Genomic DNA, 14,257 nt, shown 5'->3' with positions numbered 1-14,257 from the left:
ATTCATATATCAGAATATTAAGCCATCTATAAGCATTAAGGTCTCAACATTGTGTTATGACTTGGAAAATTATTTTTTGAAATTGAATTGAGAAATGTTTTAGTAAATATGAATAAATTATATATTGAATGTATTATTTATTAATGATGCTATTTATTGATAAAGCCTCCAAAGAAATATACCAGTACATTACTAAGTTGTGTAGAGTGGTTAATATTTATCTTTTATATATTTCCCCAAATATATACATTACTTTTAGGGAAAAAAATCCTTTTTAAAATGGCTTCATAAAGTTTAGAAGCACTAACAACAACCACTATTTTTAAATAAAAATACAATATTATATATAATCTGACTCTACCGTTGGGGCAGGGATGGGGACAATTAAAGTGAGATAACTATATTTAGTCTCATATAATTTTTGTTGTGTGAATTTCTTCTCAGTCTCCACTTGGGGACTAATCTTCTTTGTGTGAAAATAATTGACTTCCTAAGTGAATGAATATCTTTTTCCAATTCTAAATTAACTTCCAGTCCTTTTTTAAAAACAAGCATATCAAATTTAATTCAGTAATCATTTTTGAACGGCAACTATGCAATTAGATTTTGGATTAAAACAGTGACTGAGACAGGGCTGAATCCTAAAAGAAGTCATGTGCTGATGGAGAGGAGGCTTAAATCAAGCCACAATTGTAATTACAGTCTATCTTCATTTAATGAATGTTTATGCAAAGCAGAATTTTAATGTCTGTCTTCAAACAGTATTTTCCCAGCCTATTATAAATAAAGTAAAACCTCAGCTCTTGAAAACTCATTTCTTGCCATTAATGGAGAAACTCAAGAAAAAGGCAGCGATGGTGGTGTCTGAGGAAGACCATCTGAAAGCCGAAGCCAGGGGGGATATGTCCGAGGCTGAACTTCTCATTCTAGATGAGTTTACCACACTGGCCAGAGATCTCTATGCCTTCTACCCTCTCTTAATTAGATTTGTGGACTATAACAGGTATAATAGTCTAAAGCAATTAATTTATCTAATTCAATCATAACCTTGCTTGTTTCGTGTGTCCTGGTTGAAATTTCTTCATTTACTATTAACTACTTAGCAATGAGCTTGTTCATGATTCTAACATAATGTTCTCTAAATGTTTGCAGAGAAAATAATTTTCAGCATGCATCTTAAACTTATAATAGAAAATCACATTCTGGAGCAGTCCACCTTTTGCATGTAGAAATGAGCAGTTTGACAGTTCCAGTTTAATGTTTTTTAAATATCACAACTCTATACTGAAACCACTGATGAGGTCAGGGCGCATCAGGTCACCCTGAGTTACTTGGTTTCAAATTAAACTTTGGGAGGGTGATTTTTAAATTTTTTTAAAAGATATATTTATTTATGCGTACAAGTACTGGGGTACAGACCAGAGGTGTGTGTGTGGGGGGGGTGAGAGGATTCACCAGAGACAGAGTGGGGAACAGAGCAGGCATATTGACTGAAATACACTGCTGAGGGGAGCAGTGCATGAGTCAGGAGAGGTCTGCTGCACCATGTGGGTAGCTCCATGCCCGGGGATTGAACTTGTGCTGCAGTGACTGTGAGCAGCTTCATAGGTTGCATCTTAACCCCTTATGCCATAAGGGAGGCCAGTTTTTTTCTTCTTTAATTAACTTTAAGTAGTAACTGAAAAACCACCTTTTATTATGTGATCCAGGGCAAAGTGGTTAAAAGAGCCTAACCCAGAAGCAGAGGATCTTTTCCGTATGGTGGCAGAAGTGTTTATCTACTGGTCAAAATCCCATGTAAGTAGGAAATTTCAGTGCTCACTGTTGGGTTTATATTCAGGCCTTTCAAGGGTCAGCCAGTTTCCCGTACCCTTCCATGTGGTGGTGATTCTCAACTTGTCTAGTTATCATTTAATAGTTCAGGTCTCCCTGGAAAATTTGAGACAATAATAAACCTTCTTTTGAGTTTTCTAATTTATGATCAAAAATCACAGTAGCTTTTAATTGTACTCTATAAACAATTTTTTAAAATTTATTTATGCATACAAGAACTGGGGTACAGGCCAGAGGCGAGAGGGTTCACCAGAGATAGTGTGGGGAACAGAACAGGCAGACTAACCGAAATACACTGCTGAGGGGAGCAGCAGGTGAGACAGGAGAGGTCTTCTGCGCCATGTGGGTAGCTCCCTGGCTGGATGGGGGATCAAACTTGTGCTGCAGAGGCTGTGGCTCATTTCATAGTGCTGTGCTCAGTCCCTTGCACCACCAGGGAGGCCCTATAAACATTTTTTTTTAAATGTTTGCTGCTAAATCTTGGGGTAAATGGATATAGAAGTGATTCATTTTTCCCCTCTAGCCTTTCATCTCTGTTGGCATTTTACTATCTAGCTCCAGGAGTACTCATGCCTCAGTTTGAAAAATGCTGAGATAAACTCATATTTTTCAACTCATATGTTTCATAGAAGATAGAACACACTTGTAAAGATATTCATTCTTTAAATTTGTTCTATCATACACTCTTTTTTGGGAGGAGTTTAGTTTTGCTCACATGTTAAAATAAAACTCCTACTAGAAATCCTATTAATATAATGTGTAAAATACATTGTTAATTAATTTATACTGTTTTGAATGTTGTAAATATATATATATATTTAATCTGAAAAGGATTTCAATCATAAGAGAAACTTTAGCATATAATTATCTCCAATAGCTAGCAGAATAAAGGTAAGGGAACATTTATTTTTGTCCCACATTATTTCAAAAGCTTAGAGTTTGTTAATTATAATTTTATGGTACTTTATAAAGTGGAAATACTGAAATACTAAAAATGAAAACCTGAATCCCACTTTCATTATTTGAGGCATCTTCCCAGTTCATTTCATCAGATATTTATGCAAATCAGTTAATTTGAAAATATAATTAAAAAAAAAATAAAATTTAATTCTTAAGATATATTATTTGTTGCCCATTTCTGAGGAGTCTGTGAAACTCAATACCAAAATGTATGTAAAAACAGATATCAAAATATACAAAATTATATAATCACACAGAAATAATATGTGAAATAATGACTTTTTAACATGTGAATTTGTATTTTCACATTGACATCATTTTCTGTGATGTCATAGGAAATTCTTTTAGATTATTTATATTTCCCAGCTAAAAGCAAATGGATTACTTATCCTACACAATTCTTGTTATGAGGGTGCATTGAGGACAGTTCTGAAGAAAATTTTAAAATCTAGAGCCCGGAAGTAAATCATGTAATCTAAAAACAACATATATTTCTTTGAAGAACTGAGAATCTTCAGCTTCATCAATCACTAATATAATAAGAAGAATCTTTAAATTTACATACAAGGCAATGTTTGAAACAAGAGTGTCAAACAGTAGCTTTTTAGATGAACTTATAATGATACTTTCAGGAATAAGAAAAAAATATGAATATGTGTTTTTGAATTTTACTGGTTTATTTAAAACACAAATCTATTGTGTCATATATATTGTTCCTCAAATATTAAAAGGTAAGACTACATGAGTAGTCATATTATTACTAGTAGTGGAATTAGAATGTTATTATGAGCTGAATGAAAATTAAGGCTTACTTTGTCATTTTGCTCTCCTTCACACAAAATGTTTTATTACTCATGAAATACTAGCATATTGGAATCTTACAAAGAAATGGTTTTATTTGGGTATTGCTCATCAAAAGTAATAAGGCACACAGATTATTAACATCTCTTTTAAAATGCTTATTTCTACTTTCATTTTGTGTTAGCATTCCCTACGACCATCGCGCAAGTACTTGGCTTTGCCAGTGTTTTTATGTGCCTAAATTAAAATTAAATAAAATAATGTTATAGTATTTGAAAAATTAGATGAAATGTCAGACTGAATGGGAAGTTACATCATAGGCTCTCATACTCTTGGGTAGTCCGTGTTTGCTCATGATGTAAATCATGATGGATTTGAATATTGTATCCCTTGGTAGGTATGTGACTTTGTTCTTTAAAGTTATGAACTTCATCTTTTCCATTTTTCCCCCATCTAGTTCCCAGAATTGTCACCCCTAGCCAAACACCTGCCTTGGTTATTCAACAAATATTTGTTCACATTATCATTAATTCTTACATATCAATGTAGTACTTTATAGAAACTTTTCAGCCCTATGTAATCTCTAATTACATGGATTTCTTATCTGTGTGGTTTTAATTGAAATTACCTTTGTAACTTCCTAGAATTTCAAGAGAGAAGAACAGAACTTCGTAGTACAGAATGAAATCAACAACATGTCTTTTCTTATTACTGACACCAAGTCAAAGATGTCAAAGGTATTACTGTAGTTTGGCTCGCTCTTCTAGACAATGTCTGAATGTAAATTTCATTGGTTGATTTCTTTGAAGATTTGTAAATGGAATTTGTAGATTTGGTAATGTAGATTTGGTATTGATTACACATACAGTTCTAAAGAATCCAGAATTTGTTTTAATCAAATATGGTATGACAAACAGACACAGAAATGCCTGTCGTAAAGGAAGAAACTTGCTCATAGTTCCCTAGAAATGAATGCATCACTTGATGTAACACAAAAATTATTCTGCCAAGTGGACAAACATCCAAGATCATGTAGCACTATGATCAAGGAAACCTGTCATTACTAACTCAATAAATTACAGAAAGGGAGTTGCAGAGTGACTAGTTCATCTGACCTGCTTGATAGGTGACAACCAAGGCAGTAGAATAGCATCATTCAATATACCTGGTCTTTCCTAGAGTTCTAAATGCTGTATATTTACCACTGTTACACATAGACTAGAACCTATTGCTAGCTGAGGCTTTGCACAACTAGAACACTTGCACAATTAGCATGACCCCTACTCTTAAAACACTCATAGAAGATAACATTTCTCTGAGTTAACAGTATGAAGAGTAAAGAAATGTAGCTTCAGGAGATGGTCTACTAAGATTACATATTTCAGGGATATTTTGAACTAAAAATTATTAGTGAATTTGTCTGCTTAGGCAGTATGTTGTCAACAGTGATTGATAAGGGCACAAAGATGACATAAGATGCTAGTGTTTCTTTTGGGATGAAGATTGATTCCTTCAGACATCAAACTCAAGGTAATTAAGTTCCTTAGAGCAGAGGTCTGCATAACCCCATACAAACATCTTTTCTCTTTTTCATAGTTTTAATCCAATGATTCTCAAAGCTCATACTCATAGCATGGCACATTTTGTAAACTAATGGAAGCACCCTATAAACTTTGACCAATAGTAACATTTACTCCCATTTGCAAGAAAAAAAAATAGATTGTAAAGCAGTGCTATCTCAATTTTAATGTCCCCCCACCCCTAGTCTTTTTACCGTGTCACTGCTAACAAAAGATAGGTAACAAATGATAGTAACTGGTGAAAGATTTAGAAATTACTGATAATTCTTTGCTTTCTTGTTTTTTGAGATGTACTTTGTGTATGTATATGTTTTTGAATTATCACATAGCAATTTATTTTTCTGGACCTATGTCTCTAGTATAAATAGTAGAGTTAAATGTGCTTGTATATTGCTTTATTTAAAAAAAAAATCATAATGTCATTGTGGCTCAGCGTTTGGACAGAAATGAGAGTCAGTTATTGACTTTGGCAGCATCATAACTGCAGTTTCATCACTATCATTGAAGTGCTTGCTGACCATGGATGGCACAAAGGAGCCAAATTAGAATATAGTTAGAGGATGGATACCATCTCTGCCAAAAACCTGGTCTGTGTAAATCTAATGCCAAAAATGGATAAGAAGAGGTGGCCATACACCCTAACATTTGAAGCTGAAACAGACAGAGATGTTCCCACATCCAGTGCTAAAATCAGAGACATGCAGGGACTGACATGGATATTGGTGTCAAGATCTCATGCCACCTGCCTGAGACTTCACAGTGACAAAGAAATCCACCCCCTCACCTGAAGGGAAAAGGAATGTCCACCAAAATACAAGAGACTTGTCACCTATCAGTATTGAACCAGACACCCGAGGAAATATAATTGCTGTTTGTATGGAGTGCTATTTCCAAAATGAAAATCTATAATACATCACAGAGGCTGGAAGGCAGACCAGTTTGAAATATGGTGATTTGGGTTAGGAAACCTCATTTTGATTTAAAGCAAATGCATGTGGTTCATGAGGAAACAGGTTTAACCACTGCCCGGATAGACTTCATATTCTGGGGAAGAAACAGAAAATGAAAAAAATAAAACAACCATATGCATGTACTTAAGAATATTTGATTGCTTGTAGATATAATTTCTTCATACTAGCTGTGTACTTTATCATCCATAAATGTTCAAAGATTTATTAACTTCTCTTTTCAGTTTACAGATTTCTAAAATATAGAAAATTATGTTATAGTTTGATTAGTAGGAATTAATTATCTAGTGTTTCCCAAAACTGAGCAATTTGTAGTTGCCTTTAGTATTGATTTGTATTATTTTTATTATAAGATCACTTAAGCATTTATAAATATCAAGCCAAATATAAACTTCTTTTGCTTCTATAGCCATAAAGCCAAATGAGTTTTGTTGAAGTCAAAGGAAAGGACAACAAAAATAAAACTTAGACTTTAATGTAATGGGCAATTTAGTTTTGCTATTATTGGATAGAAATATATATGTATAATTTGTGTCAATCTGTTTAAGTTTGGTTCCACATTTGAATAATACTTTTTGTCAGTGGTTTGTTTCCTTCTAGCACAGAGCTCATTTAAGACCACTGACCCATTATTTTTATGGTTAAATCAAGTTAATAGTACAAATAATTATCCACTGTACTTTTTCTACTAAACTTAAACTAATCACAGATAAAACTGGGTTCCCTGCAATAAGTACATCTCATTGGAAAGTGAATGTGATTCTTATTACTATGGTTCATATGTTTTGTTATATCAAGATATGTTACATGAAATGATAACTTTTGATATATTTATCATTTATTTTATATATCATTAATATATAAACTACCATTACCATATGAATACTTAATTTTTTTACTGCCTTTATTATGTGAAAACGTTAGTTCACTCTCATTTTGTGACACATTTTGCCTTTTGGTGAGAAAGCAAATAATGTATATTTAAATTGTCTTATTTTTCAATAGCTTAAAACTATTACAGTAGGTCATTATTATGCAATTATCTTCAATCTTTGATTTAATGTTGTGAAGAAATTTAACATGCACAAAAATATGGATGTGGGATAATTATTTTAATTTTGTCATTAGAATGTGCCATCTTAATGAAATGGATGCTCACTATTTAGTGAAAATTAAACTATGATTTTAGGTGACCTACTGGCATCACCATAATTTTCAGTATCACTAGAGATCCCTGCATGGCATGGCTTAGTTGTAAACTGTAAACAGAGACCTCATCCGGAGATCATCTCAAGTATTTACCTAACTCTGATTAGGATGGTATGCCTGTTTCCACAACAAAGGGCTTAAGACCATGTAGAGACAAGCCTGTAGACTATATAAAAGGCCAAAGTATTTTATAATAGTTGTTTATATACTGTGAGTGAGTGTGTGTTACAAAACAAGCATTTATCAAGACAAAAAATATTCATCCTTAATTGTCCTCTTAAGCATTGAAAATTATAAAACACACAGTATCTGTGTGAATGTGTACATAATCCATCTGTTTCTCTAAAATTGTAATGTTCATTTCCTCCTAAAACTATATAAAATCACATACCAGTGAATTTTAATGACTTGGGAATGAAAGTAGGACAAAAATTAACAAGAGATAGAGATGCTAAAATGAAACAGAAAAGATGCTCGTGGGATTTTCAAAAATAGAGGCCAGCAGGAGATGAAGAAGGTGAAAGTACTCTCAAGTTAGAAAAGGTTCATAGTTTGGAATAAAAGAAAAGCAGTCGCATATTCCAACATTTATCTTTGTTCCCTAGGCAGCTGTTTCTGATCAGGAAAGGAAGAAAATGAAGCGCAAAGGAGATCGGTATTCCATGCAGACCTCTCTGATTGTGGCAGCCCTGAAACGATTACTGCCCATTGGATTGAATATCTGTGCCCCTGGAGACCAAGAGCTCATTGCTCTGGCCAAAAATAGATTTAGTATGGTAAGTTCCTTTTCTTACCAGTGGTAAGAAAATTTGATCTCCAGACTCTCAAAACTTTGGATTCCTTTCTCTCACCACTCAGTGTCAATATTTCATTTGCATTCAGTGTTTTATTAAGCAGTTCTGCACAGGCTCTGAGACTCAGATACAAAGGCTGCCTATTTTTTCTGGAGACTGTTTTTATTTCTAAATTATGTTAATCACCCTCAGGGTATATTCAAGAATCATATGGAAAAGATGCAAACAAGCTGCTAGTGAACAAAAATGAATTTTTATGAACACTCTTATAAAATTTGCAATGAAAAGTATATTCAAATTTATGACAGGTGATTTTTCTCCTAGAAGCATGATATATTGTGTTAATTGTGGTTAGATACTTGTTGACTTTTAAATCAGCAATTTTTTGCAATCATCAAGAAACAAGTTCTCGAGATTTTTTTTTTTTATGTCCAGTTTCTTTTCACAGTTACAAAAATTAGGATGCAAGTTTGAGGATTGCTATTTCATATTATATATGGTGGAGAACATATTTTTCCCAACTTTTCCTCCTCACTAACTGAAGTACCCCTCTGTGTATGCACAGGATTGGACACCCTACTGTGCTTTAATAGAGGGGAGTTTGTAGCAGAAGGATCTGCACTGATGTAGTTTTGTTGGTGATTGTCTAATATTTGTGTCTCAAGACATGCTCGTCCTTGTCACTGGATCATGGGGGGTGCTAATGCCTACTAAAATTACTTTGTGGGGATTTTGGGAAATGCTGAAGACATACCTCTATTTGAACCTGAGAAAGCATGTTCTGCCCCGCTTCTTACAAATGGAAACTCAGTTCTGTTAAGTCTTAATGTACTTACCTTAGAGTTAGAGTAAGTTGCTGTCGTTTCAAGTCATGGCAGTATGAAAAAATGAGGAACCCTTGAAATGAATGCCCTATAAAGGTGTTTGTTTTGAATATAGTATTTCAAAAGAGATTTTAGTTATTTCTTTTGACCTGACAGTTCATGCTTCAAAAGACTTCTTTGGGGTAACATTTATTTTTTGACAGAAAGACACTGAGGATGAAGTACGAGATATAATCCGCAGTAATATACATCTACAAGGCAAGGTGAGCTAACTTTTATTCTACAGTGCATTTAATATCTATAAATTAATCTCTTCTTAGAATATTAATACAAATAATGTTATTTAACACTAAGATAGTGAAAAAAATTTTAATCATTATCCTACTTGCAAATACCCTTGTGTTAAAGACTCTCAAGATAATATATGATGTATTTTTTAATATTTTTTTAATATGTTTTTTTTATATAGAGGCATGTTTTATTTGTTTGTTTATTTATTTGTTTGTTTTTGTTTATACATGCACTGGGTACAGTCAGAAGCGCGGGAGGGTGAGAGAATTCACCAGAGCCAGAGCTGGGAGCAGAGCAGGCAGAAGGACCGAAGTACACTGCTGAGGGGAGCAGCGGGCGGCAGGAGAGGTCTGCGCGCCATGCAGGACCCTCCTCCGGTGGCCGGGGAGCAGCCGGGGATCGAACCGGTGCTGCAGAGTCCGCGGGCAGCTTCGCAACCCAGCGCTCAACCACTGCGCCACCGGGGAGGCCCAATATATGATGTATTTTTAAAATGGATACTCAGAGACTGTCAAACTTGAAAACATACACTAGCCATTGAAATAAAAAATGGGAATTTCCTTCATATAGCTGAGGTTGAATACCTTTAGGACATGGAGACAAGTGTATATAAGAATTTGACATTGTACATTTAGTGCTCAGAAATGATATGTGTCTTAAGAGTCACTAGGACCTGGGATAGCTGCTACAAGAGGAAGAAATAAATTTGCCTAGGAAGCTGAGTGTACATGTAGAAGAAAATCATGAATAGAAATCAAAATAACTTCTACTTTTTAATGGTGAGCAAAAGAATTGCTAGAAGCAGTTTTTGTAATCCAGTGAGCATTTACTACTATACAGAGATGTTTTAACAATAACATATAAATTATTCATTTATTTACATAATCAGCTATGTGATAAAGTCTAGCAATTTATTTTGATTCAGTCCCTTTTGGAGATTTTTTTAATTATGAAAACTGCCAAATGTCAGAGTAGTGGCTACAGTATAATATGTGCCTTTTTGAGTATTAGAATGCTTCTTTCCTACGATCCAAACCATATTCTTTTTCTTTTAACACTTTGTAATATAATATGATGAAGGTGTGGCACATCTGTATGATATTCATAATGCACAGGTATTTATTTAGAGCAAATATCATATGCACAGGGGTATGGGCTCCCTCATACATTTAGTGATAACTTTCTTAGAGTAGGACATTAATTCCTATTAGAGCATGATTTCTTTTCAAATAACAAACAGATGTTGGACATTTAAAAACAATATTCAGAAAGCCTCCAGCTGAACCTTTAGTGAAGAGTTCATGTTATGTATGTAGTTGTTTGAGGGAATCATGAACCCCTGAAAGGGATCCTCAAAAGACCCAGGACAAACTTTGAAAATCATTGTCTAAGACAACCACAAAAGAGTACAGACACGAACTGTTCACTGCCCCTTACAAAGGGATTTATGCCGGGGCCTCCCTGGTGGTGCAGGTGTTTGAGCACCACACTGTGAAGCTGTCCGCAGCTTCTGCAGTGACCGTTTGATCCCGGCTTCGATCCCGGCCGGCCCGAGAGAATCCCACATGACGAAGCAGACCTCTCCTATCTCACCCGCTGCTCCCCTCAGCAGTGTATTTCGTCAGTCTGCCTGTTCTGTTCCCTGCTCTGTCTCTGGCGAATCCTCTCACCCTTCCTCTCATCTGGCCTGTACCCCAGTCTTGTACGCTAAATAAATAAATCTTTCAAAAAAAGGGGATTTATGCCACTTTGGGGAAATAGTCAAATAAAGAAGGTTATGTTTTGAATAAGCAGAAAGATATTTTTCCATTATATTCTAGAAGTTACTTGTAGGAACACTCTGGACAATTTATGTTCTGTATTGGGGAGTTGGGAAGAAAAAGGAGAATAGAAAAGGAAACACATTTATAATCAATATTTCACCTCCACATAAATGAGACCTTAAAATAAAAGGTAAATGAATATATATTGTTTTGACTTTTCACTCTATACATTTTTTATGCTAGAAGCTTAAGCATGCATATTATGACTATTGTCACAGTCTTGCATAAATCAAGTCTTTTATTCCCAGACACTCCTTGAATACATGTCTTGCAATGGTAGGACTGGTAATCCTGGGAACTGGAGTAATTTTATATTAGAGAGAGTAAAAGTTTTGACAAATAAAAGTAAGAATGTATATTAAAAGCTAGCAGTACCAATCAATCCTCAGATGAAAAATGGTATATAGAAAAAAGCACTTTGTTTTATCAAAGGGTAAACAGTGTTGACAAGTCTATGTTTAAAGCTCTATCTCTCTGCCTATAAATGAAAATTATTTTTGACATTTCGAACTGTGCTTTTTAGGCTAGGAGTTGAGAAGCTTTAGATATTGTTCATTTGTTTTTGCTTCATCACACTCATTACAACTTCATTATTAATGGACTTACGCTTTCCGTGTGTTCTCCCCTCACCTGTGTTTATACAATTACACACACAGTGATCTACTGTTTTGCAGACATGAAGCTAGGCTAGTGGTTCACAAACTTTTTGGCCACAGAAACCCTTTACATTCTTAAAAAATATTAAAGATCCATAAATAAATTTATTGAGGAACCCAAAGGAGCCCTTGTTTCTGTGAATTATATTCATTGATATTTTCATGTTAGAAATTAAAACTGAGACTTTAAAACTGAGAAAGATTCCAAAATGTTCATATAATTCACATAGAATAATAATAGGCCAGCCATCACATTATCACACAATAACATTTTTGTGAAAAAAAAAAAAATGTTTTCCAAAAGAAAATGAAAATCTTGAGAAGTGTCGCTCTACATTTTGTCATGTCTGCTTCTGCCTTGAATCTGTTATACCCCCTCCTACAAGAAGCTAGATATAAACCTAGGTTCTTTACTCAGCACATTTAGGTTTGTGCTACTTCACAGACCAGGGCCTTTGCCCCTGTTCAGATGACTATGACACTGGTGCCAGATAGGGGTGCTGGGTAGAAAAGGAGCCAGAGCATCAGGACACCAAGTTCATCTCCAGTGAGCATTCAAACTTCCTGCAGTGCTGCAGAGATCTGAGTTAAGTGGTGATGATCCACAATGGTTACCTCCTTTGGCCAATTCCTTGATCAAAATGTCTTATACATCCCACACCAGCTTACACCTGTAAGCTATGGTGGCGCTAAAGAGATAGCCCTAGGTGGGGACTATAGTTGAGAAAGGGCCACAAGCCAGGAATTGCTCTCTCTGCTTTTCAGCTACAGAACCTGACCCTAGGGTGCTCACTCTTGTTATTAATATCAGGTACTTTAAAGTTCTGGTGAGTGAGGGATTAACTTGTCTTGGTTTTTGCCCTATGTTGGGGTAAGGCAGGTATTTTGTATCAGAGCCATAGGCTGAGCATATTAGCCTCATCTTTGAGAAGACCGAGGTGATCCTCTGGGGCTCTCTAGCTGATTCAGGCACCCACTCTTAAGTTCAGGAGCCTCAGGCTCAAGACAGTAATTATCCCTCTGCATCTTGATACAGTAGCTTGCCAGTGGTGCACTTTAGCATGTATGCCAACTCCATGCCCCTCCTTCTTCAGTGTGGGACCTGATTTTTAAAGTACTCTACATGGTTGTGTGTCCTGAGGGGTTCTATAGAGCAGCCACCTCTCCCTCTCTTGGATTATACTGTCCCAGGATTTCTTTAAACTGTTTAATTACAGTTTTCCTATTTCTTCCCACCACACTGTTGCTCCTGATATATGTCCCTAGCCATCATTTTATCTGTCAGGGATTGTTGGCTTTGTTTTGTTGTGATCTGGTTATAAATACGTGGAGGAGGGGACTCCCAGACATCTTCACTCTACTGTGATCTGAAGGATTCCTTGAGAGGAGTCTTAATGTAGATTTAAGTGGAAGGAGAAATATAAGGGAATGGCTTTGCCCACTTTTAATGATACAGTTATGTCTTTGAAGTAACATATTCTATTCCTTGTAAAGATGCACTTATTTGTTTTTATGATTTATAATAGTCTTTTTTACAAACATGCAGACCTCAGTTATATCTTTCACGTAAGAAATTTGACAGTATTAAAAAGCAAATTATATAGACTGCTTTAAGAATCTGATCTTTTACTCATTGATTTATATTAATTAATACCTTGATTTTAATGGTACTGGGCTCTGTTGTAGGGTTTCTATATATTTAGATAAATGTGGTTATATACCATTGCCTATAAAATCATTTGTAGATTTTGCAGTGTTTGTGAAAGAAGAGAAAAGTATAGGCTTTTGCCTATTTCCTTTCCATGATCATCTCCAATTCATCTTTAAATCCTATTTAAAACTTGACTTATTTAGGGATATTCCCCAATCACCAACACAGCAGATTAAATTTCAGGTAATTTTTATTTCTTTTTAGCAGTTCTCATCAAAATTGTGAATATTAGTTTAATGTTATTTTCTCCAGTAGATGATACATTTCATGAGTACAGGATGTTTCTCAGTCTTAATCTCTGCAGTGTTTCTGCACTATGCTTTGCTCAATAAATTCTTGTACATGGATTCCCCAAGTCAGTCTGCTATGGTCTATCTATCTATCTATCTATCTATCTATCTATCTATCTATCTATCTATCTATCTTTTATTCATTGATTGATTGATTGATTGATTCTACAGTTGGAAGATCCTGCTATTAGATGGCAAATGGCTCTCTACAAAGACTTACCAAACAGGACTGAAGACACTTCAGACCCTGAGAAGACAGTAGAAAGAGTATTGGATATAGCAAATGTGCTTTTTCATCTTGAACAGGTTAGATTTTGTGTTGATTCAATCATATTTGCTTTAACCATGTGAAACTGAATAAAAAATATGTGTTTTAATTTGTTAATTGTGGCCCAAAAATCACGTTCAAGCATATTCCTTTACAATAACATATAACTTAGGGGCCTCCCTAGTGGCATAGGTGTTAAGTCTTAGCACTATCAAGCTATTGCCAGCCACTGCAGCATGAGTTCAATCC

The 14,257-nt window shown here is 35.0% G+C and overlaps 1 protein-coding gene across 1 annotated transcript in view; it reads left to right on the top strand.

Annotated features, from left to right (window-relative positions):
• The window catches only part of RYR2 (ryanodine receptor 2), a 697,569-nt gene that overhangs the window by 584,257 nt on the left and 99,055 nt on the right, over positions 1–14,257 (top strand). Inside the window, exons 68-73 of the mRNA XM_054694896.1 lie at positions 763–1,003; positions 1,710–1,797; positions 4,239–4,331; positions 7,957–8,127; positions 9,173–9,232; positions 13,912–14,046. Coding sequence (XP_054550871.1) covers positions 763–1,003; positions 1,710–1,797; positions 4,239–4,331; positions 7,957–8,127; positions 9,173–9,232; positions 13,912–14,046 — 788 coding nt within the window. The remainder of the gene's footprint in view (positions 1–762; positions 1,004–1,709; positions 1,798–4,238; positions 4,332–7,956; positions 8,128–9,172; positions 9,233–13,911; positions 14,047–14,257) is intronic.

The sequence above is a fragment of the Talpa occidentalis genome, unplaced genomic scaffold (genome assembly GCF_014898055.3).
Source record: "Talpa occidentalis isolate TD23 unplaced genomic scaffold, MPIMG_talOcc4v2.1 talOcc4.14, whole genome shotgun sequence".
Lineage (NCBI taxonomy): Eukaryota > Metazoa > Chordata > Mammalia > Eulipotyphla > Talpidae > Talpa > Talpa occidentalis.
The sequence above is the reverse complement of the archived record's forward strand: the minus strand, read 5'-3'. Positions and strand labels throughout refer to the sequence as shown.